The 27,849-nt window shown below is 47.4% G+C and overlaps 1 protein-coding gene across 5 annotated transcripts in view; it reads right to left on the bottom strand.

Moving 5' to 3' along the window:
• USP20 (ubiquitin specific peptidase 20) overlaps positions 1 to 23,805 on the bottom strand; it is a 42,062-nt gene extending 18,257 nt beyond the window's left edge. Inside the window, exons 1-16 of one of the 5 annotated variants that reach the window (XM_083596303.1) lie at positions 23,316 to 23,805; positions 19,621 to 19,718; positions 18,822 to 18,875; positions 18,520 to 18,582; positions 17,001 to 17,132; positions 16,297 to 16,393; positions 16,099 to 16,168; positions 15,518 to 15,631; positions 14,561 to 14,639; positions 13,108 to 13,540; positions 11,386 to 11,523; positions 8,748 to 8,860; positions 7,182 to 7,357; positions 5,593 to 5,687; positions 3,170 to 3,203; positions 2,782 to 2,827 (exon numbers count right to left, since the gene is read on the bottom strand). In XM_083596303.1, the coding sequence (XP_083452429.1) occupies positions 2,782 to 2,827; positions 3,170 to 3,203; positions 5,593 to 5,687; positions 7,182 to 7,357; positions 8,748 to 8,860; positions 11,386 to 11,523; positions 13,108 to 13,540; positions 14,561 to 14,639; positions 15,518 to 15,631; positions 16,099 to 16,168; positions 16,297 to 16,393; positions 17,001 to 17,132; positions 18,520 to 18,582; positions 18,822 to 18,875; positions 19,621 to 19,701 (1,725 nt within the window). In that variant the 5' untranslated portion in view covers positions 19,702 to 19,718; positions 23,316 to 23,805. Of the gene's footprint in view, positions 1 to 2,781; positions 2,828 to 3,169; positions 3,204 to 5,592; positions 5,688 to 7,181; positions 7,358 to 8,711; positions 8,861 to 11,385; positions 11,524 to 13,107; positions 13,541 to 14,560; positions 14,640 to 15,517; positions 15,632 to 16,098; positions 16,169 to 16,296; positions 16,394 to 17,000; positions 17,133 to 18,519; positions 18,583 to 18,821; positions 18,876 to 19,620; positions 19,719 to 23,315 lie in introns of all 5 variants that reach the window. The other 4 variants (XM_083596304.1, XM_083596300.1, XM_083596301.1 and 1 more) reach the window with 4 other exon arrangements.
• Between the last annotated feature and the right edge of the window lie 4,044 nt (positions 23,806 to 27,849).

Below are 27,849 nucleotides of genomic sequence, written 5' to 3'. Positions count from 1 at the left end.
ACTGGGCTTATCCTAAGATACATTCAGCCAGGGCTGTGTGTGCATGGCATCATAAAGCCACCATAAACTAAAACCCTGGGGTAAAAAGCCTAAGAAGATAAAAACAGTCCTGCTGGATCAGGCCAGGGGTCCATTATTATTATTATTATTATTATTATTATTATTATTACTACTACTACTACTACTCCACCCATCTGGCTGGGTTTCCCCAGCCACCCTGGATGGCTTCCAGCAGGATACTAAAATACAATGATTCATCAAATATTAAAAGCTTCCCTAAACAGGGCTGCCTTCAGATATATTCTAAAAGTCCAATAGTTGTTTATTTCTTTGACATCTGATGGGGGGGGGGGCGGTCCACAGGGCAAGTGCCACCACCAAGAAGTCCCTCTGCCATCTAATTCAGCAACCTGTTCTCACAGTTGCCAACACCCCAAACTTATGGAAACATGAAATGCAATCTGCTGCCATGAGGTTGGGACTCTCTGCCTCCTTTTTTGTGGCACAGGGTTTTGAGATAGCTAAAGAATTAATACTTCAAAGGCTTAGAGCATGGGTAGGCAAACTAAGGCCCAGGGGCCAGATCCGGCCCAATCACCTTCTAAATCCAGCCTGTGGATGGTCCGGGAATCAGCATGTTTTTACATGAGCAGAATGTGTCCTTTTATTTAAAATGCATCTCTGGGTCATTTGTGGGGCCTGCCTGGTGTTTTTACATGAGTAGAATGTGTGCTTTTATTTAAAATGCATCTCTGGGTTATTTGTGGGGCATAGGAATTCATTCATTTTCTTTTCCAAAATATAGTCCGGCCCCCCATAAGGTCTGAGGGACAGTGGACCGGCCCCCTGCTGAAAAAGTTTGCTGACCCCTGGCTGAGAGACACTGAGATGCCATCACAAACTGCTGAGATCAAGATCTGTCAATCCAACAGACTGTATGGTTTTTTCCCATTGTATCCATCCTTGCAAATATATCTGGTAGACTTAAAGGTAGAGGTGGCTGAGGGAGCCGGTGTACAGCTTCCAGGTCATGTGGCCAGCATGACTAAGCCACATCTGGCGAACCAGAGCAGCGCACAGAAACGCCTTTTACCTTCCTGCCAGAGCGTTACCTATTTATCTACTTGCACTCTGACGTGCTTTCGAACTGCTAGGTTGGCAGGAGCAGGGACCGAGCAATGGGAACTCACCCCGTCGCAGGGATGCCTACCTTCGGATCGGTAAGTCCTAGGCTCTGTGGTTTAACCCAGAGCGCCACCCACGTCCCACATCAGACAACCAAAAGCAGGTCTTTGCAAGAGATGTCCTTCCCTTCTGCGGTCTTAACAATGGGTGGATGTAATTGTTTCTAAGATTGTTATAAAAAGAGCATTCAAGGAATACATCAGCTATATCTTCAATTGACACAGTGTTGCAGCTGAAAGCTCTATCCTTAGGAACTCCTTTCTGTCAACCCATCCAGTCTTCTAACAGAAGGACATTTAGTTGTCGGATAGAGCTTTCAGCTGCAACACTGTGTCAATTGAAGATATAGCTGATGTATTCCTGGAATGCTCTTTTTATAACAATCTTAGAAACAATTACATCCACCGACTGTTTAGGTTTTTTATTAAATATTTTGTTGATATACAAAAGTGTGCAATCTCTCTCTCTCGTGTGTTTTTTCCCATGTAACATGTTTAGAAATCATTTTCATTTGTTGAGAAATTAGGAAGAAAAGGGGGAAAGAGGTGGAGGCGGGGAGAGATGGGTGAGAGTGGGGTCGGGTAGCGATGTTTCTATTTCGCTTACTGTATGTAGGGTTTGGTGTCAGCATTGCTTGTGCAGGTTCTCTGCTGTTCACTTGTGTTCCTTTGGTGGTGAGAGAGGTTGGGGTTGGCCTAGGGTGTGCTTATTCATTTGTGGTTGGCTGTGGTGGTCTTTGTTTTCATGTGTGAGTGGGGTGGGTGATCCACCCATTGTTAAGATCGCAGAAGGGAAGGACGTCTCTTGCAAAGACCTGCTTTTTGTTGTCTGATGTAGAGAGGTATATATCCTTTAGAACATCCAAATTTATCGCCAAAAGGCTTTACAAATTTGTGTAATAAAACTTAAAGAGGGAATGGCAAATGATTTAGCCTGTAAAGGTCAGGGAGAAGAAATGTAAACCACTATTATTAGCAGTATTCTTATTATTATTTTTATGTGTGTAATGGCTGCTCGCTAAACACAATAAATCGAACTGAACTTGAACAGTGGCCAGCCAGATGCCCCAATGGGAAACACACAAGCAGAACCCAAATGCAACAGCAATTTCCCCACCTGTGGTTCTCAGCTACTAGCATTCAGAGGCTTATTACCTCCAAATGATATCCTCCAGCTTATATTATTATGATTATTTATTAAAGTTGTATACCGCCCTTCATCCGAAGATACGAGGGTGGTTCACAACGGAAAAATACAAAACGAGAATACAAAATGCATAATAACAAAACAAAAGCAAAAACAAACCAATAAATCTCCTTCCATAGATACATTTTAAAAGCCATAGAATGTTAACACAATTCCTTTTATTAAAAACCAGGACCTTCTGCATTCAATGTGCATGCACTCAACCAATTAGCCATAACTCACTTTATGTAAACTATACTGGATGAAGAAGTGAATAAAGAACTATTCTCTCTTTTCAAAAGTGAAAAATAAGGGCCACATCAGAATGCCTTTCATCTCCAATTTGCTCACTGCGCAGAATGAAGAGGTTGCTGTCTCAGGATATAAACCAACCTGGCTTTATCTGCTTACCTCAGGGAGCCGGAGAACTTTGCAGTACTTAACTCCATTCCGCAACCTGGGAAAGAAAAAGGGGGGGAAATGAAGAGTGGATTGGCCATCTGGAATATTTATTAAACTGCAAATCCCAACAAGGCCCACCTCTCCCCATATAAACAAACCCACCGTAACCAGGCCTTTGGCTGATTAACAGTCTATGGCACTTTTATGGGAGGGGGGTGTTATTGGTTGGTTTTTGTTTTTGCTTTGTTATGTATTTTGTGTTCTGAGTTTGTATTTTTAGGTTTGAACCACCTTGTGATCTTCAGATGAAGGGCAGTACAGGAATTTAATAAACAAATAAAATAAAAGGCAGAGTAGGGTGGTATTCAAAATACTAAAAAAGGAGCCAGAGACTTACTTTTTACAACGTTCACAACTGTACATGTTGTCACCTACAGAAAGAAAAATGGAAGAGGGTGGAGGGAAGCACTTTATCCAATCTGTTGCACAGAGCAAGGAAGCAGATATGAATATAGGAAGCTGCCTTATGCTGACTCTGGCCATTGGTCCATCTAACTGAGTATTATCTACACTGACTAGCAACAGCCCTCCAGGGTTCCAGAGTTGGAATGAACCAGGTGTGCGAGATTTGCACTCAAACCTAACGATTCTATTAGTATATAAAGGGGTTAAGGACCACAGAGTTCTAATTTCTAGAGCAGGCTCGGTGACTCAGGCACCCTCTTCTCCTGAGAGGAAGGAAAGCCTGTTTCTTGTTCTTTGCTCTCTCTGTGTGCAATGGAGGCAGACATACCTTAGCTTAGCTCCCAGCCTCAGGCACACTTCTGAAGCTGCTTTGCTGCATTTCTAATGTAAGAAAAAACCCTGCTCATTTTCCCTTATGGGGTATCCAAGAGCCTGTATAGAGTCCTTATGTAGGTTCTCTATCGGTAGAAGAAAATAACAGAGGCCAACCAGAGAATACTGAGAAGCGAAGCAGCTAGTAAGCCTGATCTTTATTAAACGGTTGCAACAGGGTCCCCACTCACCACACATAGGAGGTGAGTAAGCCCTTATATAGACTCTTGAAATTGCCCAGCCTGTAGCTCAAGACCATCCCCCAAAACATCATACATACATCACAGGAGGCAGCGGTCTACAGCAGAAATACATCACTTGAGCGATCTACCACAGAAATCCTGTCTGGCAGGATACTGATAATGGTCATTTGATTGCTTTACCTAGGAAATCCGGCCATTCCTTTTGAGATGCTAAATACTTAGTTCCTGAATCCAGGTCACAGGCTCACCCTATTCATTCACAAATACACCCTTAAGACAGGATTTGTGAACAAAGAGACAATGGGGAGGCTTTCCCCATTTCCTTCCTTGTTGCAGAGAATATCTGAGGTCACTGGAAGAGTCAAAATGGCTTCAGGATTGCTCTCCTGTACTATTTCAGACATGTGGTTTGCCTTGTAGATTTATGAACATATGATTTATATATATGAGACCTTAGAATTCCTATAACACAAAGAATATCATTAGCTGACTTATTTTATTGTTCTTGCATAAAGAAAGATGCATGTCGGAGGCCTAGTAAAGCTTTTTAAACTTCCTTTGCAGTCCATTGTCTATTTCACTGAAAAGGGGGTAAATGGGGGTCAGCTGTTACATGCAGCTGAACAGAAGGAAAGAAGGTTTAATAGCCTATTCCTATGCTTCATTAATCTGCCTAATGATTGGATTTAATACTCTTGTTTGCTGGCCCTGTGTTTTAAAAACAAGCACCAGCCGTTTTTTCCTTTGTTCATTAACCCACACATGTGGGTCTGTTAGTAGAGGATTAACTATAATTAATATGACCAACTCCCATCACCAGGGACCCTTCTGCATGAAAAGCAGATACTCTACCACTGATCTACAGCCTTTCAGATATGAAAATAGGAAGACTACTGGCCCATCTAGCCCAGTATTGCCCGCCTCAGGGACAGCCAAATGCCATGCCCTCCAAATGAAGTTGGACAACTACTCCCCTAATCCCTGGCTGCTGGCCATGCTGGCTGAGGCTGATGGGAGTTGTGGTTTTAAATTTTGATGGCTGTCTTAAACAACTTCACATACCCTTAAGCTTGATTTTTAGTCAGCTCAAGACTGCTCAGTGTTAGACAACTAGTAAGTGATATAAAATAAAATAACCCTGTTTAGACAGCCTCACATCCAAACAGGATTTGAGCCTGAAATCTCCCTCTGCCCTTGCCCCCCCCCCAGCACCACTTTAGACCTGGAATTCCTTTCATTCAGCTCATCAGCTCATCAGCTGATCAGCCTGGCCCACAAGGAAACTCCCTTTGCTAGTCCTTAGAGACCAAGAACAGGCAAGATGAAGAAGGTTCTGAATGAATTCATCCGAAGCACCACTCTTTGGAATTCCCTCCCATTAGAGGCACCATCACGGTTGTTGTTTTCGACAGCTGCAGAAGGCCTTTTAAGTAGAATCTGCATTCAGTCTATATGGGAGCTGCATTTGCACTCTTATATACAGAACTGTTTTTCTTTCTTTTTTTAATACATGGAACTGCCTTTAATGGCTTTTATACTTTTTCTTGTTTTGCAGTTGTTAACAGTGGCGTAGCGTGGGGGGTGCAGGGGGGGCGGGCCGCACCGGGCGCAACATCTGGGGTTAGGGCAAATCCATGGGTTAGGGGGCGCAAATTACTTGCCTTGCCCCGGGTGCTGACAACCCACGCTACGCCACTGGTTGTTAACAGACTTAGGGGCAAAGGGCAAGACATTTAATAAAAAGAAACAAACTTCTTGGCCTCCTTCCTGGCCAACACACCTTTCAGCTCATCTGCAGCAAAGAAGGCAGCAAGACAGTCCTCCAGGGTGACCACTGGGCCCCAAAACCAGCTGGGGATGCAGGACACCACAAACCTGTAGGAGGAGCAAGGAGGGTATTACTCAGGGCTGACTCACAGGGAGTTATTGACTCCAAAAAGCTTAACAAATAAAATAGTAAATGTTTATATAATATATAGAACATTATACTATTACATGTCTCTATAGTGGTGAGCCTCATACTATTTGCTTCTCTCTCAGCCTTTACACTCTTCACTTGTAAAACATGGGCATTACCATTACTGGCTCCTCTAGCCAGTTCTGTCATGGAATGGGCCAAAGCTCAGTAGCAAAGCGAACACTTTGCATGCAGAAGGATCCCTGGCACCTGCAGGTAGGGCTAAGAAAAGCCCCTGCCAGAAAACCCTGGAGTGCTGCTGCCACTCAACGTTACCAATAGTGAACTGGGGGAACTGATGTTTTGGTCCCTGCCCAAGTCAGCTTCCTATGTCCCTACATCAAGGAAGTCAGATACAGATTTGCTCTTGTTACCTGCAGGACATTCCAGTGTGTGGTTCATGGGGGTGCTGTCGGCATTTGGCTCTGCCCCCAAGCAAGCATTTTGCATCTGGCTTCACCCCAGGCATTTTGGGAGGACACAGATTATTTAGATCCATTCCAATGTGGATTCAGGCCTGGCAGTCAGAACTGAGGTGATCTTGGTTGCCCTGAATGGATGACCTTTGTAAAGAGCAGGACAGGGGGAGTATGACTTTGCTCCTGCTTCTTGATCTTTCATTGACTTTTGACACCATCAACCACTGTATTCTCCTGGACCAGCTCTGGGAACGGTAATTGGGGGCACTGTATTACAGTGATTCCAATACTACCTTCAGGAATGAGTCCAGAAAGCAGCATTGGGAGAGTGTATTTCAGCCCCTGGCTGTGTTATGGAGTGTTGTAGTGGACTATCTTATCTCCTGCGCTATTTAATATCTACATGAAGCTGTTGTAAGCGGTTCTCAGGAGTTTAGGGGTGAGGTGCCATCAGTGTGCTGACAACACTCAGCTCTCATTCTCCATAAGATCTGAATCAGGAGGGGATGTGTAGTCCCATTTCCTGAACACAGTGGTGGAATGGACGAGGAACAACAAGCTGAGCTTGAATTCTGGCAAGACGGAGGCACTTTAGGTGAGTAGCTCCCATGTCAAGAAATTGGTGAGCTGCCTACCCTGGATGGAGTTGCACGCCCCTCAAACGAGCAAGTTTGCAGTTTGGAGATGTTCTGGATCCAGCTCTGTCACTGGAGGCTCAGGTAGCCTCAGTGACTAGAAGTGCCTTATACCAACTGCAGCTGGTTCAACAGCTACAGCCATTCCTGGTCTGGATTGAAATTTTTTCAGTGTTTTATGTTTTATCTTTGGTAAACTGCTTTGAGGGTTGTTGTTGTTTTACAATCAAGCAGGGTATAAATTTTATGAAATAAATGAGACATGCTTCCCCCTCATTTTCATCTTGAACGCACCTGGCTGAACTTTGTCCCTCCCACCACTCCAATACCTGAAAAGGTGCTTATGCAGCCTGCTCACCTCCGGATATACTCCATGATGAAGGCGATCCAGCCCTGCGAGGCAGCATAGTTATCCCCACAGGCTCCTGTCTTGGCTGGCACATTCTGGTAAATGGCAGAGTGCAGCTTGGCCAAGTCCTCCTTCCCAGGGATGGGAAGCGACAAGTCCTGGAATGTCTCCACAGTGGTGGACACCTGGAGGCACCACAGGAGGAAAACGGAGGATGTCAGTGGCTGGTGGCCACTATCTCAGAGGCAGTACCCTCCTGAAAACCAGCTGCTGGTGTAAGTTTGGAGGTCTGGTTGGGCTCATGTTCTGTTTGCAAGCTTCGCTAAAAACCTTAAACAGAACAGCATCGGAAGAGCCCTGCTGGATCAGACCAATGGCTCACCTAGTCCAGCATCCTGTTCTCACAGGGGCCAACCAGGTGCCCCAATGCAAAGCCTGCAAACAGGATCTAAGCGCAACAGCAGAGCTCTCCCCACCTGCAATTCCAAGCAACTGGTATTCAGAGGCATATAGACATTGACAGTGAAGGGAGAAAACTTGAGCTTTGCTAGATCAGGCCAACAGCTCATCTATTCCAGCATTCCATTCTAACAGTAGCCAACCAGATGCCTCTGGGAAGACAGCAAACAGGGAATGGGTGGGAAAGCTCTCTTCCCACGTGTGATTCCTAAAAGATTGTGGATAGCAAGACTGGGACATTTCCAGGGGTTCTGGAGAATACACAAATGAGCAGACTAGGGACTCAGCTACATTAGTAAAGAAACAGCAATCTGAATGTGTTATAAATGTGCACCACCTGATGACGCCAGAGAGCAGGAAATTTTAAAATGCGGTTTTCCATAGGGATTTCTTTTGTTATAACGATCTAATTTCTGACTTATTTATAGCGGTTTTTTCCTGTGTTTAGATCCACCCTAGGAGTGGGGAGCCTTTTTCAGCATGGGGGCTATATACTCTCATAGGCGACCTTCCGAGGGCCACATGCCAGCAGTGGGCAGGGCCAGATGCAAAAGCAAGTAAAGGGACAGAAGCCACTGCCCATGGTCTTTTAGCTGGAGATCAGCATGTGAGCTGGACCGATTAGCTGCGATCCATCTCCTCCTTATGCGGTCAGGTGGTTGGGGCTGTATAAAAGGAGTTGCAGGAGAGCCTTCAAAACACAACCAAGCTAACATATTGAAGGAACCTCTAGGAGAAAAGGGGATTTCATGGTTCTTCCTTGTGGAGCAGGCCACATCAAAAAAAGTCAGAAATTTCTACACACATCTCTGTCTTTCTCTCAGACATGCAGAAGAACTCGAGGAGGCTAATGAGAGAAGGAATGGTCTAAGGGTGTGTGGCCTGAGGTGAGTCTTGAGGGCCAGGTGGGCAGGTGGGGGGCACACTGGGCCCCTGGGCCTGAGCCCCCCCACTCCTGGAGCAGGCACTGCTTTGCTAAAAGGGGCCAATGATCTGACTTGGCATAGATGTTCAAACCAAAGGCTCCCCCACCCCCCACCAGAGGAGGAGGAGGGGATTTGGAAAGCGTGGGCCTCTTGCCATTTTCCCTGGATCAGCAGCAGTAAGGGAACGCACTCGGTCACAGGTGAGGCACTGGACCAGGCTGAGGATGGAGCCGTCAAAGATGTCAGAGATGACGCTGCGGTAACGGACCTCCTTCTTCTTCTTGCTGGAAGTCAACATCTGAGCTGAGGAAGGAGATTGTATTTTTACTACTATTATTATTACATTTACTGCCCACCCTTTACCAGCAGGTCCCAGGGCAGGTTACAACAATTCAAAATTCAGGGTTGAGAACAGTTAAAAGAGATTACAATATAGAGGAACAGAGTGGGTTCCCAAAACACACATCTCAAATGTGTCTTAATGGACCTCACATCCCTGATTCAGGGCCAGCTCTGCTGTTTGCCAGGATGTGGCCCCTCTCAGACGGAAGTTGGGTTTGTTAAGGGCAGTGTGATGCAAATTATAATTTATCATAATCAACAACAACAAATTTATATCACACACCCTTTCACCAGCAGGTCCCATGACTGGTTATAATTTAAAATTCAGAATTGAGAACAGTTAAAACACATCACATTCACAGAAACAGGGTGGGTCCTGAAAACACACATCTTGGGTGTCAAAAGCCCGGGTAAAGAGGTGTGCCTTTGCTGAAAGCTGTATAGCAAAGAAGCCAGACCCACCTCTGTGCGGAAGGAATTCCTCAATTTAGGGGCTGCCACAAAGAAGGCCCTCACCCCGGATGCCACTACTACCCCAAACTTCTGAAGGAGGTGGAACTACCAATAAGCACAGAATTAGAGAACTGTAGAGCTGGAAGGGACCTCAAGGGGCCTCTAGTCCAACCCCTTGCAAGGATTTCAACTAAAGCATCCATTATAGATGACCATCCAAACTTTGCCTAAAAGCCTCCAATGAAGGAGAGTCCACAACCTCCTGAGGGAGTCTGTTCCACCGTCAAACTGCTATTACTGTCAGAAAGTTCTTCCTGATGGAAGATGAAAGGGCCCCCAGGAGGTTCTGTAAGGAAAGGAGGCAGTCTCTTAGATAACATGGGCCTGGGTCTTTTAGAACTTTGAACACTGGAGTGAGTACTTTGTACTCAGAAATGAACTGGCAGCCAAACAGTTTTATAGGTTTGCTAATCTTCCCTCGGTAGAATTACGGATCTGGTGTAGGATACTTTACTATTGGCTTCGCCTAAACTCAAATCCCCCCCGGTCTAATATCCCTAGTGCTACAAGATTATCACAAGAGCGCCTGGACTAAAATTGTCTATCAAAAACTTCAGTCTTTTGGTTTATCACTACAACAGCTACTCACTTTGGGTTTTAGTAAAGCAAACAGTTTAATTTGTCAGCGCGTAAATGATATCGAGTGTCAGAACAACTTGGCCACAATAAGGAAATTTTGCCCATGGTATGACTATTTTCTACCTTCCCATTTCAACTCTCTGGCACCCTATCTGCATAACCTAGCATTTCTAAAAGATAGACGCGCTTTTACTCTCACAAGATTGAATGTATTGCCCTTGGCTGTACTTGAGGGACGATTCCAACAGATTCCACACGACAAACACTTACGTTCCTGTGGAGATGGCAGTACCGAATCAGTGGCACATGCCCTTGTGGCTTGCACTCTTTATAAAGACTTGAGGAATAAGATTATCACACCTCTTTAATTGTCCATTCCAGGTCACGCAACCACTGCCACAGTGTCCTTTCTCTTGGCAGATCAAGATGAGCAGGTGACAGCAAAGGTTGTAAGGGTTTTAGCTGGGGCAATCAGAATAAGATCCACTATTTGACTATTGATTCAAAGCCCTTGCGCACACCTGCGCCTCCGGAGGGCGCCCGTGCTTTGGGCTGCAGGCTGCCGCCCCAAGCCTCGCGCACCCGGCGGGACCTCCCGCCGGGCGCACAAGGCTTGCAGACACGCGCCCGAAGCACAGGGCGTCCTCCGAAGGCTGCCGCCCCAAGCCTCGCACGCCCGGCGGGACCTCCCGCTGGGCGCGCGAGGCTTGCGGACACCCGGCCGAAGCACGGGGCGCCCTCCGGAGGGCTCCCTGTGCTTCGGGCTGCAGGCTGCCGCCCCAAGCCTCGCGCGCCCAGCGGGACCTCCTCGCGCGTTCTGGAGGGCGCCCCATGCTTCGGGCTGCAGGCTGCTGCCAGCAAGCCTTGTGAGCCCGCGGGAACTCCCGCTGGGCTTGCAAGGCTTGCGGATAGCTTCCTGAAGCCTGGAGAGCGAGAGGGGTCGGTGCGCACCGATGCCTCTCGCTCTCCAGGCTTCAGCAAAAGCCTGCATTCGCCCCATAGGATGCACATACATTTCCCCTTCATTTTTGGAGGGAAAAAAGTGCATCCTATGGGGCGAAAAATACAGTATGTCACTCCCTCCCATAGGAGGCAGTGATGGCCACCAGATTAGATGGCTTTGAAAGAGGATTGGACAAATTCATGGAGGAGATGGAGGAGGAGACTAGCAATGGCTATGCTTTGCCTCCAGTAATGCTTCTGAATACTAGGTGAGGGCTTTTGTGCTGGGTTCCTGCTTGAGGGAGTCCCATGGGCATCTGGTTGGCCACAGTAAGAACAGGACGCTAGACTATGTGGGCCCACTGGTCTGGTCCAGTAGGGATCTTCTTATGTTCTTATACAGAAAACAGCTACCACAGAAGCAGCTCAACCCGGAAGCTTCCTGGACTTACCCTTTTTCAGCACATAGGAGGATCCCAGCCGCACAGGGCTCGAGCGTGGGGGGCTGCTCGAGAGCTTGGAATGCACTTCGTGATGAACAGGGCTGCAGGGCCGAGAGGAGCAGCGTGTGTAGGCATCATTGTCTGGTTCTGTTTCAAGGAATGGAAACAAATTGCCTGTGGAGAGGACTGGAACTCAAGTTTTGTCTGACAAGCTCAGCCAGCCAATCCCTCATCTCTGGGCACCAACTCAGCCCCAATTGTTTTTTATTTCATTTACTTCTCAGATTGGCTACCAAGCACTTGAGCATCTTCTACTCATGGCAGAAGGTGAGGATATTATGGCTTTAGCAAGATAGGCATAGTTCTTCCAGCCTGACCCTCTAGTTCAGGGGTCCCCATGTGGTGCCTCTGGGTACCATGGTATTGTTGAGGTCCTTCCCTGGTGTCTAAAAGGCCTCTGGGCTTCCCCATTTACTGCCCATTTGGGCATGAAGTGGTGGGACAGTTAACCTTCTTCTCCCTGGGAAAGTATATAGAGCTGAAGGACCTAGAGCTAGGCACTTCCACTCAGCCTAACCTACGTCACAATTCTAGTTACAGGTAGGTTAGCAGTGTTGGTCTGCTGTAGTTGAAACAAAATAAAAAAAATTCCTTCCAGTAGCAACTTAGAGACCAACTAAGTTTGTTATTGGTATGAGTTTTCGTGTGCATGCACACTTTTTCAGATATGCACATGAATGCACACGAAAGCTCATACCAATAACAAACTTAGTTGGTCTCTAAGGTGCTACTGAGGGACGCGGGTGGCGCTGTGGGTAAAACCCGATCGCATGGTCGGCGGTTCGAATCCCCGCGGCGGGGTGCGCTCCCGTCGTTTGGTCCCAGCGCCTGCCAACCTAGCAGTTCGAAAGCACCCCCGGGTGCAAGTAGATAAATAGGGACCGCTTACCAGCGGGAAGGTAAACGGCATTCCGTGTGCTGCGCTGGCTCGCCAGATGCAGCTTGTCACGCTGGCCACGTGACCTGGAAGTGTCTGCAGACAGCGCTGGCTCCCGGCCTATAGAGTGAGATGAGCGCACAACCCTAGAGTCTGTCAAGACTGGCCCGTACGGGCAGGGGTACCTTTACCTTTAAGGTGCTACTGGAAGGATTTTTTTAAATATTTTTTTTGACTATGTCAAAATGTTTGTTCTGGGGTTTAAAGAAAGAGGGGAAGAAGCATGTATGCCACCTTGAACTCTTTGGAGAAAAAGGCAGGATGCAAGTGCAACAAACAAACAAATTTCCAAATGTAGCCACAGTCTGTTTCAGCTATAAGATTCCTCATTAAGGGAGGACCAGGAGGCCACAGCCTTACTCCTAGCCCTGAGCCAAGCTCCATACGGGGGTAAGGAGCAGAGATCCTGCAATGAGGCCAAAGCAGGGTGGGCTATCTGCACCCAGAGTTAGTTCAGCCTCTGGCGTCAAGGCCAATCAAGTCCCAAGTCCAAGGGAAAGCAGACACTTCAAATGCAAAATCCAGTGTCCTACTACACACAAGGACTCCTCAGGAGTAAGTTTCTCCTAGGGAAGTTAGATCCCCTTTCAATGAGAGATTCTCTACCACTGAGCTATGGCCCTTCCCTTAAAACTAGTAAAAAAATATGAATGAAGGTGCGTATGAGAGATGCAGCTTCCAAGGTTCAGGCACAGGTGCGAAGAGCATTGCACACTGAACCTGTCGTGGAGTACCTGGGGTCCTAGAGGGGCTGGCTGGATGAGGTGTGGAAGGAGGAAGCGCTTCTGGGGAAGCCCTGCCATCCACTGCTGTCACAGAGGTGTCAACATCAGCATCTTCATCCACTTGCTCTGAGTTGCTCCGCCGGTGGCTACACGAGAACTTCCGGTCCTTCATCCGCTCCTTTTCAGAGATCCCCCGCCCAGCCTCATCCTGGATCAGCAGCTCAGCCTCTGCCAGGGAGCTCCCAGTTTTGCTCTGCCCATCCCCTTCACCCCGGTCGCTGCTTGAGTCGCAGGAGAGGAACTCGTCCTCCGAGGGGCTGCGGTCACACTCCCGCTTGTCTTCCATGTCGCTCAAGTCTGAGTCCCGGGTCTCGGCCATGACTGGCTCCTTCAGCTCTTCGTGGAGCTGATCCATCAAACAGCGTAGGAATTCTTGGGTGTCCTGGGGTGGGTGTGCAGAGAAGAAAATATTGTATGGGGCACTTCAGGCCTGGGGGCCAAATGCAGCCCTCTAGGGCTCTCTATTCAGCCTCTTTCTAGATCACCCCCCCTCTCCCCAGGACTTGCCTTCCAACAGCCCTGCTCTGCCCCCTCTTCTTGTGCTTCCCCCTGGCTGGAATATGGATGGAAGATGTGGGGAGAGAGGAAGAGTGTAGAAAGCTTTGGCTTCTATCTGTGGTTGGAGTGTAACCTACTGTACAAAAGTAAGAATCACACCTGTTGCTCTGCCCACCACTGGCATATGCCCCCAGAAGGTCCCCATGTGAAAATGCAACACTCAGGGTGAAAAAGATTCCCTACTCTGACTCTGCAGGCAGCAGATCTCCAGACAGAGGCTCCTTTAAGCTGAACCTGAAGATGGTGGGGATTGAGCAAGAGACCTTGTGCATGCAAAGCAGGTACTTTGCCAATGTGCTATGGCGCTTTTCCTTTAAAAAAAAGGTAAGATTCTAGTCCCCATGGTTCTGAATGAAAGGAAGAATGAAATAAAAAGCTGCCTATGCTGTTGAACTGTTAGTCCATCAAGCTCAGTATTGTCTACGCCGACTGGCAGTAGCTCTCCAAGGATCTATCGCATCTGTACTTGGAGATGCCAGGGACTGAGCCTGGGGCCTTTTCTTCAGGCAAAGTAGATGCTGTACAATCCTCCCACAAAAAGTTTTGTGATTGCTGGGGGGAGGGGCAAAATTGCATGTGGCCTCCAGAAGATTGCCCAGAAAGTAATATGGCCCTCAAGCTTAAAAAGATTCCCTACCCCTGCCCTATTATACTTCATGGCAAATGGAATCCCCTGCTTGCTGGAAGGCTACATGTTGTATCAGTAACTCAGTGTCTGCCTTGGCTCCCTAACTGAAACAGATGCTGTTTAACTTCTCACAGCCCAGGAGAATATAATATTCTTACTGCAGCAGGAAGAGGGAATCTGAAACATCTGGGATTGCCCCTTTGCCATCCGCCTCACCTGTTGTGCGTATCCTCGAAACATGGGGTTGACCAGCTTGATTCCATGTGACAGGCTGCTGGGGACGACATAACTTGGGCTGGTTTTAGGGAAGAAAAAGCAAAGTTGAAAATGTATAGAATCTCTGGAGATGTGCAAGATAAATTTCAAGTTCAAGGTGTTACAGGTGGTACATAGAGCCCCTAATAGCTTGGGGCCCTGATGAGTTTATTTAAACAAACCTAATTACTTTAAAAACCATTGGTCTATCTAGCTCAGTATTGTCTATAGACTAGCATCAGCTCTCCAGGGTTTTAGGCAGGAAGTCTTTTCTCAGCCCTACCTAGATATTATATTACATAAAATTAGAATGCCACTGGGAACAGAACCCGAGTCAGAAGATTGGGAAAGTATTGCCTAACAGAATGTAGATCAGTTTGGTGTCATTCTACAGTGAAGATGTCTTTTATATAACTGACAGATGGAAAATCAGTACAGTCATACCTTGGGTTACAGATGCTTCAGGCTGCATGTTTTCAGGTTGCGCACTGCACCAAACCCAGAAGTACCGGAACAGGTTACTTCTGGGTTTCGGCGCTCGCGCATGAGCAGAAACACTAAATCACAACCTGCGCGGGCGCAGATGCGGCGCTGCGGGTTGCGAACACTGCGGGTTGTGAACATGCTTCCCGCATGGATCACATTCGCAACCTTAGCGTCCACTGTAGTTCTTATTATTTTTCTTCTCTTCTCTTATTTTTCTTTTCTTCTACTTTTTGTTTTCCTTCGTTGTTTTCTTTTTTCTTTCTCTCTTTGCTTTTGTTTTAATTTAGATTATTTTACTGTATCATGAAAAAACTTTAATAAAATCTTATTTTTTTAAAAAAACACAACAACACCAGGACCTTCTGCATGCAAAGCAAGTGCTCTACCAGTGAGCTGTGGTCCCTACAGCCGCAGTGTCCTAGATTTACTCACCGCTTCTTATGCCACACTTCGGAAATCAGCTTATGGTAACTTTTGCAAAGTGCTGGCTTCTTGTCAGTGCGCACGAGACCGCCACACTCAAGGAAGAATTGAGTGAGTGGGGGACTGATAGGAAGACAAGAAAGAAATGTGGGTTATGATTTATCCAACAACTTCAGTTGGGGGCAGAGAGAAAGGGGAAACATTGATGCCTTTAATAATAGGTGGAAGAGACCAAGCGGCTAAAAAAAAAATCTGCCTGGCCCCAAAGAAGCCACCAGATCTGGCCTTCAAGCAGCCTTTGCCAAGCTGGTGCAACATCCAGATGCTTTGGACGACAACGTGCTGGCTTGGGGGTTGATTGGCTTTGTCGTGCCAAACATACTAATAGGGGGCTGATGGGAGTTATAGTGCAACACATACTGGTTGGGGGTTGATGGGTGTTATAGTGCCGTATATGCTGGCTGGGGGATAATGGGAATTGTAGTGCCAAACATACTGACTGGAGGGTGATGAAGGTCTGAAACATCTGGAGGGTACCAACCTGGCAGTCTGTAAATAGCAATTATCTGAAAATGACTCTGAAAACCCACCAGTTTGAGAGAGCCTGGAGTGCAGCGTTCATGTAGCAGGAGTTCCCAAGATTTTTCATTCCAGTAAGGCCTAGAAAAGGAATGAAAAAGGAGAGGGGATTGGAGGCTTGTTCATTATGCCCACTGCTACGTTTTTATTTTCTGTGTTCAAGCAAAAAGGAAAGGGGTATTTTCACACTCTAAGACCTTTGGATTTACCTCTTGGTTTCAGGTCATCATCTTCCGACTCGGACTCCCCTTCATCAGCAACTGCGATGGGGACAGTTTTTAGGGAATGGGTGGGTGGAGGAGGATCCTGGAAGTGAAAGTTGGGGAGTAAATATCAAAGGCAATTCTGCTTTGCCACACAGTATATTTCTCCAAACTAAGAAACAACAGCTGAATTTTCTTTTTTCCTCCTGTCTCCTAATCCCTTCTCTTTTCATGCCATGTATTTTAGACTGTTAGGCCTGAGGGCAGGGACTGTCTCATCACTGACATTTATAAGCTTCCAGTCATTTGGGGGCCAAAGAACGAGATTAAAATGCTTTTAATAAGTAAAAAAAGAGACATTTTATTATCATTTATTAAATGTGTATACCACTGTTCATCCAAAGATGCCAGGGTGGTTCACAACAGAAAAATACAAAATGAGAATATAAAAAACAAAAGCAAAACAAACCAATAGATATCCTCCTACAAACACATTTAAAAAGCCATAGAATGTTAATCAGTCGAATGTCTGGTTGAAGAGAAATGTTCTAGACTAAAGATAAGTAATGAAGGTACCATACTGTGTTGTAGATCCCACTGGTCCTGACACTTCTCTACTACATTCCAAGTTGGGATAGTCTTACACACTGACCACATGAGCTAAGAAAAAGAGTAACTCAAAGCATCCAGCTTTGCCACAAAACACTAACCTGGTCCATGAATTTTGATGGAGGGACTGGTGTGTGGGAGGACAACCGCTGGTCCAAGAAAACCTCCTTCTCACAGGCATAGCACCATACCCGGAACGTTGTCAGGTTTACCGTCAGGTTGTGCTTTTTGGCCTAGCAATTTAAAAACACACAAACACAGATAGCACACCAATTAATCTGGGTTGCATCCGGCTATGTGGTGCAGACCCATCGAAATTAATGGGCCAAAGTCAGTCATGTCCATCAGTTTCAATGATGGGCTACTGCTCTATGTAACAGTAACACTGACTAACAATCTTATTTTTCTGATCTATGGTACCCAAAAAGTGGGACTGTGAAATTGCACAGGCAAGATCCAACTGATCTTGAATTCTACTGCAATGCAGTCAGAGCAGAAGCAAGAAGATAGAGCCTCAGGTTCAATAAGAATGTAAGCATAGCTCTGCTGGATGAGGCCAAAGGAGTGCTAGGAAGTCCAGCATCCTGCTTTCCTAGCGGCCAAGCAAATGCCCCAATGGGAAACCCAAAAGCAGCACCTGAGGGCAACAGCAATTCTCCTCGCATGCAATTCAGAGTACCTGGTATTGAGAGACATACCACCTTTGATAGTAGAGGTGTGATATAACATCCCTATGAGGGAAGGTTGCAGCATTTGGGACTTTTTAGTTTAGAGAAAAGATGAGTAAGAAGTGCCATTCTAGAAGTTTATAAAATTATGCATGATGTGAAGAAAGTGAATAGAGAGGCATTTTTCTCCCTCTCTTCAACAAAGCTGGATGTTGGAATATTTAGGACAGGCAGTGCATAGTTAAGCTATAGAACTCACCCCCACAGGATGAAGTGATGGCCCCAAACATAGATGGCTTTAAAAGAGGAGTGGACAAATTCATGTAGAAGAAGGCTATCTACGACTACAAGTCATAATGGCTATGCTCTCCAGATAGCAGTAATCCTGACTAACAATTTTATATTTCTGATTGGAGGCAGAAATTTAATGCTACTTGGAGGTAGTAATGCTTCTGAATGCCTGCTGCTGGAAACTGCAGGAGTGGGGAGTGCTCTTGTGCTGGAATCTTGCTTGTAAGTATCCCACGCGTATCTGGTTGGCCACTGTAAGAAGAAGATGCTGGACTAGGTGGGCTATCAGCCTGATCCAGCATGCCTCTTCTTACATTCTTATGCCTCAACAGGAAGCCCAAAAGCAGGACCTGAGTGAAACAGCAACTCTCCCCACTTGTGATTCTGAGCAGCTGGTATTCAGAGGCATATTGCCTCCAACAGTGCAGGGAAAAGATAGGCACAAGAATTGGCCACAACAGTGTGTTACGTTTCCAAAATATGTCCCTCAACTAGTACAAAAAATTAGAGGACTTCAGATCTAGACAATACTTGTGTGTTTTCAAAGCAACATGGCTGAGAGAAGTGTTGAATGCTAAACATTTGGGGGAGTGTTACAATTAAGTTCCAAGGAAATTTTCATGGCTGCTCACTTGCTTCCTGGGGAAACTAGATCTCTTACCTGTGCATGAATGGTGCTGTGGTCAGCAAAGGATTCCCCGCAACCAACATAAGGGCAGGAAACCTGGAGTGAAACAAAGCCGATTGACAGTCACAGTGGAAACATGGCAGAGGAAATTCAGAGCAATAAAAGTGTTGGTGGGTGTGGATACACACACAATACACAGAAAATAGTGCTACTTCACACCCCAAAGGTGAAAAGTCTACCTGTACAGTTCAGTAACTTGCTGTGAATGACATTTTACAACAGGAAGAATAAAAGTCATGCATGCAGGAAAATGTATTTGAAAAGAATGTCTTTACCTGAAGACAGGCCCACAGGTTTGGTCCCCCTGCTCCACAAGACTGGCAAGTACCCTGTTTTCATATGAGGAGGAGAAATAATTATCAGTGGCCTATCATCCTCAGAGACAGACTCATCATCAGACAAAGGAAAGGGAAATGATGCACCTGCAGATGCTGAACTCGTAACAGCTCCAGCCAGTGTGGCCAATGAAGCTTGGATGATAGGAGTTGGAAGTCCAGCAATATCTGGAGGGCCACAGGCCCCTCCACCCCTAATCTAAGGAGAAACATTCCCTATGGCATGCAAAAAGATAAGAGAATGCCTCTGTTCAAAAGATGTTTTCCTCATGAAAGAAGAAATGCCTATTCTTCAATCAAGTGTGGGGAAACTATAACCCTCCCTACATTGCTGGACTTGGATCTCCCATCAGCCCCAACCTGCATGCCCAGTAGTCTGGGATGATGGGAGCTGAAGTCCAACAATACAACTTGGTGTCCTCCTCTGGAGTTTGCAGGGCTCCAACTCCCATCAGCCTCAGTCAGCATGGTCAATGGTCATGGATGATCAAAGTTGCAGTCCAGCAAGCATGTGGATGGCCAGAGCTTCCCCACCCTGATGCGATGTATAACTTTTCCTCTTAGGAATGAGCTTCAGACATGTAGGGAATACTTAAGTCAGACTTGCACTGGTTTAGTAGTCCTATCTTCTCCCCAAGGATATTCTCATGTTACTGGGGATCTCCTCGACCCCAGTCTTAAAATGTATTTGTTTGCTTATGGATTGGGTAATTTTTTTTGCAAATGATTTTTTCCTTACTTTGGATTTAAGAAGCAGATCATCCTTAGTGACTTCACCTATGGAATCCAGGTGAGGACAAATGTCTCTGGGATCACCCATTTTGCACCTGGGTTCACCTGTGTGGATCAAGAGAGAGGGGGGGGACAGCAAAACAGGTCAGATTGTTTTCACATTCAGCTTGCTCATCTGTTCATGTTTTAAATGAGAGGAGCTGAACCACAAGCCTGTCTTGTTTTATTTATTTATTTATTTATTTATTTATTTATTGCATTCATATCCCACATTTTTCACCAAGGAGCTCAATGTAGTATACATGGTTCTCCCCACTGTTCTTTAATCCCCACAACAACCCTGTGAGGAAGGTTAGGCTGAGAGGCAGTGGAAAGCTGAAGGTCACCCAGTGAGATTCATATATGTATCACCAGCTTGTCACATTCCAGTGCAGAGTTGACCTCTAGCTAGCATGGCCTTAGCTTGACATAACCTGGAGCTGACTTCAGGTCACTGGAGGAAAAAAAGGTTACTGACAAGGAAATCTACCTGGACTTGAAAACTCTGAACCTTGTACGGATTGACACAATCTCCTGTTGCAGGAGAGCAGGTATTGAAACACACTTCTGTGTCCTATGATTCAAAGGACGGTTTAGTACATGTCAGATGACCCATGAAACAAAGCACTCAGAAACTGGAAAAACTGCATACAACATTAGGGATACGTGGCGAGTTGTAGTCAAAACCAGCTGGAAGACACTAGTTTGTGGAGGAAAGCTGCAATAGAGTGAATAATAAAGTGGAACCATGACTTCTCATGACTTGGATGTCCATACTACATTGCATAAACAGACCCTAGTCTTGAACCAACTGCCACTTTGGTATGAATCAATAGGGATGGCCCATCCCAACACAGAATAGCCATCATGGCTAGTAGCCCTCAATAGCCTTCTCCTCCATGAATTTGTCCAGTCCTTTTTTAAAGTCATCAAAGTCTGTGGCCATCCTGTGGGAGTGAGGCCATACTATCCATTTAAAGCACAAAGCTTCCTCCAAAGAATCCTAGCAAATGTAGTTTGCCCTGGACACAGTCACAATTCCCTGCATCCTTAACAATATAATTCCTGGATTTTTTATTTATTTTTTGATTTTTTTGTGGGGTGGTGGTAGAAGCCATGTGCTTTAAATGTGTATGTGCAGCTGGTATCTCTGCCACTTGAGGGTGCTGGCACTAGCAAGGAGACAAAATCTTAGGCTCTGCTAAATCAACCAAAAATGGTTGTTACTGTAGGGATTAATTTTCCCCTAGGCAGCGATTCCCAGCTACTGTGGAAAAGGAACAGATCGTTATTCTGAGTACTGGCAGAAGAGGGCAAAAACAAATGAACCTCCAAGCAACAATGACAGGAACAGAAAGCTCCAAAGAGCGCTCGCAAGAATGAGCAGCCAATTGTCCTTCCAGTGAGCGAATGACGCATTACTCATCATTTTTTCCCCTTCAACAGCTGGAGCTGCTGCATCATCCAACCTGACATTTCTCTCCCTCCATTTCTCACAGATGCCTGCACCCACCCACCCATTCCTGCAGCCATGGACAGACAGACACAGACAGTCCCGTTCTTTTATTTTCTTTGTCCAATATTCAGAAGTCCACCATATTTCTACAGAGTTCTGTTTGGGGCAAAAAACGATTCCCAGAATTAAATGCAAATCAAACCAGAGACTTTGGAAACAATTAAGAATGAAAGAAAATCAGGGTCACATTTGGCCCTCAGTCCTGAAGTTCCACACCCCTGTGCAAACAATTTACTGGTGATAACACAAGCCTTGAACGGATTAATGATTCAACTTTTTCTAGCAATCCAAGTATGCTGAAAGTCCGGAAATCATATCACTCTAAGCTAGCAAAGGCAATGAAAAGGTTTGCCATTCTTCTGGCTATAATTTCCTCTATCATCTTGTAGAGTGTCGTGAGCCATGGTGGAAGGGAAAGCCTCCATTCTACCAAATAGTTACTGACCTGCCATTTTAAAAGGCACAAGTACATTTTGTTAAATCCTACATGCACCAAACCTTACTGTGACATTCACAGCTTTATCTGGGTGCAGGCACACAAGTCTGCCTACACAACACAAAGCTGCAGTTTTTCCAGTGTGCCCTCAAACTACCCAAATTTAAAACAAAAAGATACAGCATCAGAAACCTAATTTCCAATTAATTTTTGCATCCCTGAGATTTCCAAGGAAAGAGTGGGCCAACTCCCAACACAGGTCCTCTGTTGCCACCCAAAGGGCATAACTGACATCCTGTGAGGGCATATTCTGCCCTAATTAAGAAACATCAAGTCCACCTCGACTGCACGGTCCAGCTGTCACATCAACACCCTTGCGTATTATCCCAAACCAATGCTTTCCACCATCAAGTTTCCTACATTTAAAATAAGGTTAGACAAACTCCTGGAGAATAAAGCTACATCACTGGGTACTAGTGACAATGCCTATTTGCTCGGAATCACAAATAGGAAGAGTATTGTTGCATGGCAGGCTTCCTATAGACCAAGGGTGGGGCGCCTGTGGTCCTCCAGATGTTACTAAGCTACAACTCCCACATGTGCTGAGGCTGATGGGAGTTGGAGTCCCAACAGCATATGGAGGGCCACAGGGTCCCCAACACTGTCAAAGGCATCTGGTTGGCCACTGAGAGAACAGGATGCTCAACTAGATGGGCCTTTAACCTTATCCTGCCGCCAGGCTCTTCTTATTTGTGATCCAGACATGTTCCTATGATTGCCCTTGTGTCAGTGTCACTGAAGACAAATAGATATTGCAGAACATATGTATTATTATTTTTTAAAGGACATATTCTATCTACATTATAGTTTAATGCTGAAATACCATCACTATCCCAGTTCAATGCTGTCAGTCAAATTCGATGTACATAATTATAGACAATTGAGGAGTGTAAATTTCAGACCACTCCGCAGAAAAGGGACATAAAAATCATGTTAAACAGTAACTAATATTAGGTGATCAGAACTTTGAAACAAACTCTTCCTTTCAGAGTAACTCATTAAACAACAATGCACACACAAATCCACAACCAAAGATCTCCCCCTTTCAAGAGGAAACATCTGAAGAAAATATTTTAAAATCCATCTTCATACCCCACTTCCCAAAAAGTAATATCACATTACAAAGCTGGGTGAGACGGGGAGAATCATGAACTTGTCTGGACATATTCCCCCCAATTCGATTTTCCACTAAAAATAATGAACGGGCACAGCTGGCTGCCCCACCCCAAATTCAGCACATGTGACAGATTCTCCCCAAACAAACCCAAATGTAATAGTGTTAATAAAATTATAAAGGAATCCACCCCTCCCAGTATATCCACATAGTAATAACGGGGGACTGATGCATTAATAATGCCCCCATAGGAATAAACAGCAGTTAAGGCATTAAGGTTCCCCATAATAATAAAGGGGGGGTTGATACATTAATGAGCGCTTTTAAAGAAAAATCAACTTGGACCTCCTCTTCCCACCACTCAAGCTAACGGTGGTGTGAATTAAAAGGGCTGCCCCCTCCCTTCATTCCCTCCTTGGATCAACATCAGAAAGCATTTTATTAAAACCCCAACTTTCAAGTGGCTGATGGCTCCCCCATACCGATTTTTTTTGGGGGGTGACCCAATTTGCATCTGCCCAGCTCCAAAATCGCCACCTACCTCCTGGAACGCTCTTCTCCGGGGCGACGGGCCAGGCGAGGCCGGTGCTTCGGGTACCCCAACTAGGCCCAAGGCTGCCCCCGCCCCGCGCTCATCGTCCTCTCTGCAAGTCTAAGAGGCTCGGGGCGTCCAAGGCCAAATGCGGGGGAAGGTTTCCCTTTCTCAGGTAGATCGCTGTTTACCTGCTCAGGCCTCCTCGGGAGGAGGAGAGGTGGCTGCCTGACAGCAGCTCGGATGAGATGGGCGGTTTTGACAGGAGAAGGAGCAGGCGGAGGAAGAGGAGGAGGAGGTGGTACCAGCAGCCGGGCTGGGAGGGAACAGAGGCGGGCCTGGAGGCGGGGATAGGGAGCGAAGGAGGCCGTTACCACTACCGAACAGTAGCATGAAAATGCGAATTCCTCAGAAACCAGGGACGTTCTACTCATGTAGAATAGAATGTCCGTGTTTTCTGAGGAATGTTGGGCGCGCTCCAGCGAGCACACCCTGTTCTGTCAATGCCCCCCCAAGAGAAAAAACGGTGGTGATACGTGTGCCCCACATGGGGGTAGCCGGGGCGGAGGCGGGGGAAGACAGTGGGGCAGCTGCCCCCCAAATCTAGTAAATCAATAAAAAAAAAACTAACTGAGGTTCTGCCCCCTCCCTAACATGAAGCCTGCTCCCTTAACATAAATCCTGGGTTACACCCCTAGTGCCCCACTAGTATGGGATCTGATGTGAAGAGCCTCCTGATCAGTTTGTGACTCTCCATAAAGCATCCTACAGTTCGTGTGTCCCCACCCCCACGAAAAAAAAAAATCTGCCAAGAATAGTATCCACCCCATATGTCACCAGAAGAGAAAAATTGTGCCCCAAAAATATGGGGTTTAAAGGAAAGAGCCTCCTGCTCAGAATATGTGTCGCCTCCTCCAGCACCACCCCCACCCCCCAAAAAATCCGTCAGCAATAGCTATGGCTTTTTAGAATATGGTCTCCGCTTCCTTGACGGCGGTTGTTGCCCCTGCAGATTAGAGGCTGGCAAATGTTGTCCCCATCTTCAAATAGGGGGGAAAGAAGTCGTCCCTGGTAACTACAGAAGGGTCAGCTTGATATCAAACCAGGAAAGGTATTAGAATAGATAACTAAACAGAAAAGGATACTGTGATTATTAAGACCCAGCATGGGTTTCTCAAAAACAAATCTTGCTGGATGAATCTTGTCTTCTATGGAGGCTTTTAAGCAGAGGTTGGATGGCCATCTGTCATAGAATATTTAGTTGAGACTCCTGCATTGCATTGGACTAGATGACCCTCAGGATCTGAAATATACTCAGAGTCGCAAAGTGATTTCATGCTCTTTATTCAGCTCATAGTGGTGAGGAGGAATGAATGAATGTCCCCTCAAAGTATCTGCTTTATATACATTACTTACACAATGGGCTGCACATGATTGGCTAATTCCGGAATTCTACTGTAAGCCAATCAGGTTGTGGATTCACTTCTATCTGGAGTATGATTGGGTGGTTCCTGCCAACCAATCATACTGCTGTATTGTTCTAGGACCAATCAGACTGCTGCCTTTTGGATCCTATTGTTCTAGGACCAATCAGACTGCTGCAGTTTGGATCCTGTTCAACTCAGTACATAACACCCCTCCCCTCTAAGTCCCAGTCCTGCCCCTGCTGCTCTATGGGCCCCACTGCCCCACTGTTATCTTGGGACTCCTCTGACCTGTCCTCCTCCTCCTGGTTTTCTCCCGGGAATCGTCGCCATATCTGGTCGCAGTGGCGGCGCCAGCATTGCCCCCCATCTGTTAGCACCTCGTACGACACGGGGCCAGTGACCCTGGTGACTGTGGCGGGTACCCATGCAGGGCCTGCCCCAAAATTCTTTGCGTACACTGGGTCCTGGGCCTCGAAGGTCCGGGGGTTCCTGCCTTCCCCCACCACTACCTCATCCTGAGCTCTATCGGGGTGAAGGCGGTCCAATCTGATTGCAAGGCGCCGACCCATTAGTAGTTCAGCGGGGCTCCGGCCAGTCGTTGAGCTGGGGGTGCTGTGCTGTGCTAGAAGGAATGTGGCAAGGCGGTACTCCCAATCCCCTTGCGTCATGCGGCGAAGGGTGTCCTTGGTGGTCCGCACCATGCATTCTGCTTGGCCATTGGTGGCTGGGTGGAATGGCGCCGAACGGATGTGGCGGATGGCGTTCTGCGCTGTGAAGGTTTGGAATTCTCCTGACGTAAATGCAGTCCCGTTGTCTGAGACGAGAGTGTCAGGGAGCCCGTGGGTTGCAAACAGCCTGCGTAGTACCCGGATGGCTGCGGACGTAGAAGTGGACGGTACCAGTGCGACTTCCAGCCATTTGGTGTAGGAGTCCACCACTGTGAAGAATGTTTTCCCCTGAAAGGGGCCAGCGAAGTCCACGTGCAGGCGTGACCATGGTGCTCGGGCGGACTCCCAGGACTGGACTGGGGCCCTTGGGGGATCTGGGCGGGATTCTTGGCAGGCCTGGCAGTGTTTGACCCAGGCCTCTATCTCTCCGTCGATCCCCGGCCACCACACATAACTCCTGGCAAGGGCCTTCATTCTTACTACCCCTGGGTGTGTCTCGTGTAGGGCTGTGAGGACCCTTTTGCGGAGGGGCTGGGGAACAACGACCCTGCTTCCCCATAACAGGCACCCCTTGTGGGCTGACAGTTCATGTTTGCGGGTTGTGTAGCCGGCAAATTCTGGCCCTGGGCTGCTGCTGGGCCATCCCCTCCACACCCAGTCCAGGACCCGGGAGATGACCCTATCTTTCTTGGAATGATGTGCAACTTCTTGTGCCTGAATGGGGCGGTTGGGAAGCAGCTCCAGGCTCAGAACCTCTTGTGCAGGTGCTGGGTCGGGGCCTGTTTCCGGTAGTGGTAGCCTGCTGAGGGCGTCCGCATGGCCCATCGCCTTCCCAGGGCGGTGAATCAGTGCATACTGGTAGCTGGCAAGGAAAATTGACCACCTGAGGGCGCGAGGAGACAGCACTTGGGGGGTCTGCTTTTCGGGGGCAAACAAGCCAAGCAACGGCTTGTGGTCAGTCACCACGGTGAAGGGCCGCCCGTACAAGAAATAATGGAATTTTTTTACTCCCTTCACGATTGCCAGACCCTCCTTGTCGATTTGCGAGTAGTTCTGCTCGGTTGCGTTGAGTGTCTGGGAAACGTATGCCACCGGTACCTCTCTTCCATCCGGGAGTTGGTGTCCCAGGACAGCACCAATGCCATAGGGCGAGGCGTCGCATGCTAGCACCACCAGCAGCCTCTCGTCGAAGTATGCCAAGACCGAGTTTGAGACAAGCAAGTCCTTGACTGCCTGGAATGCGGCCTCCTGGCGCTGGCCCCACACCCAAGGGGCCCGCTTGTCCAGGAGTCTGTGTAGGGGCTCCGCTACCACCGCCTTGTGGGGAAGGAAGGAATGGTAAAAGTTCAATAGTCCCAAGAAGGCCTGAAGTTCAGTCTTGTTCTTGGGCGCTGGGGCATCACAAATGGCCCGTACCTTGTCCCCAGTCGGGTGGACCCCTTCTGCGTCCACCATAAATCCTAGAAAGTCCACCTGAGGCACTCCTAGTAGACATTTTTCCCGCTTCACCTTGAGACCCGCCGTCTGGAAACGGTGCAGAACGGTGCGGAGGCGGTCCTCAAACTCCTCTGGTGTGGGCCCGGCAATCAACACATCATCGAAGAAGGGGGTGACACCAGGAATCCCTTTAAGGAGAGAGTCCATTAGATTCTGGAATATGCCTGGTGCCACGCTGACACCGAATTGCAGCCGCTTTACCCTGAATGCTCCTCTGTGCGTCACAATCGTCTGTGCCTCTGTTGTGGCATCATCTACTGGCAGCTGTTGATATGCTTGGGCCAAGTCCAGCTTGCCAAAAAATTTCGACCCAGCCAGGGGTGGCAAGGACATGGCTGACCACTGGCACTGGGTATGCATGGGCCGTGAGGGCCTTGTTTATGGTACATTTGTAGTCTGCGCAGATGCAGACCGAACCATTAGGCTTGACGGGTGTGACGATTGGGGTTTCCCAGGGGGCATTAGGCACCGGCTCCAGCACTCCTTGCTCCACGAGTCGGTCCAATTCCTCGTCTATACGGGGTTTCAGGGCAAACGGGACCCGGCGGGCCTTGAGCCTGACCGGTCGTACTGCGGGGTCAAGCTGTAGAGCAATGGGGGGCCCCGTATACTGTCCCAATTTCCCATCGAAAACCCCTGGAAATTCCTTGCATATGGCGTCCACGTCCACTTGTAAGCTCGTGTGGTTCACCCCGGTGACGGCTAGCCCCAGTGGTCCAAACCATGCCAATCCCAGTAAGCTAATGTAGGGGCCCTTGACCACAAGCAAGTCCAGTTGCCGCGTCCGCCCTCGGTATTGCACCCTGAAGGTCCCCACCCCCATTGTGGGGACCTTACGTTTCTGGAAGTCCCGGAAGGTGAATGGGGCCAGCCTGAGTTTGGGACCCCCAGTAGGACACAGTTTCCTTAAGGTCCTTGCCGAGATTATGGATAGAGTTGAACCCGTG

Source organism: Podarcis filfolensis, assembly GCF_964270895.1.
Source record: "Podarcis filfolensis genome assembly, chromosome: Z".
NCBI classification, from domain to species: domain Eukaryota; kingdom Metazoa; phylum Chordata; class Lepidosauria; order Squamata; family Lacertidae; genus Podarcis; species Podarcis filfolensis.
The sequence above is the reverse complement of the archived record's forward strand: the minus strand, read 5'-3'. Positions and strand labels throughout refer to the sequence as shown.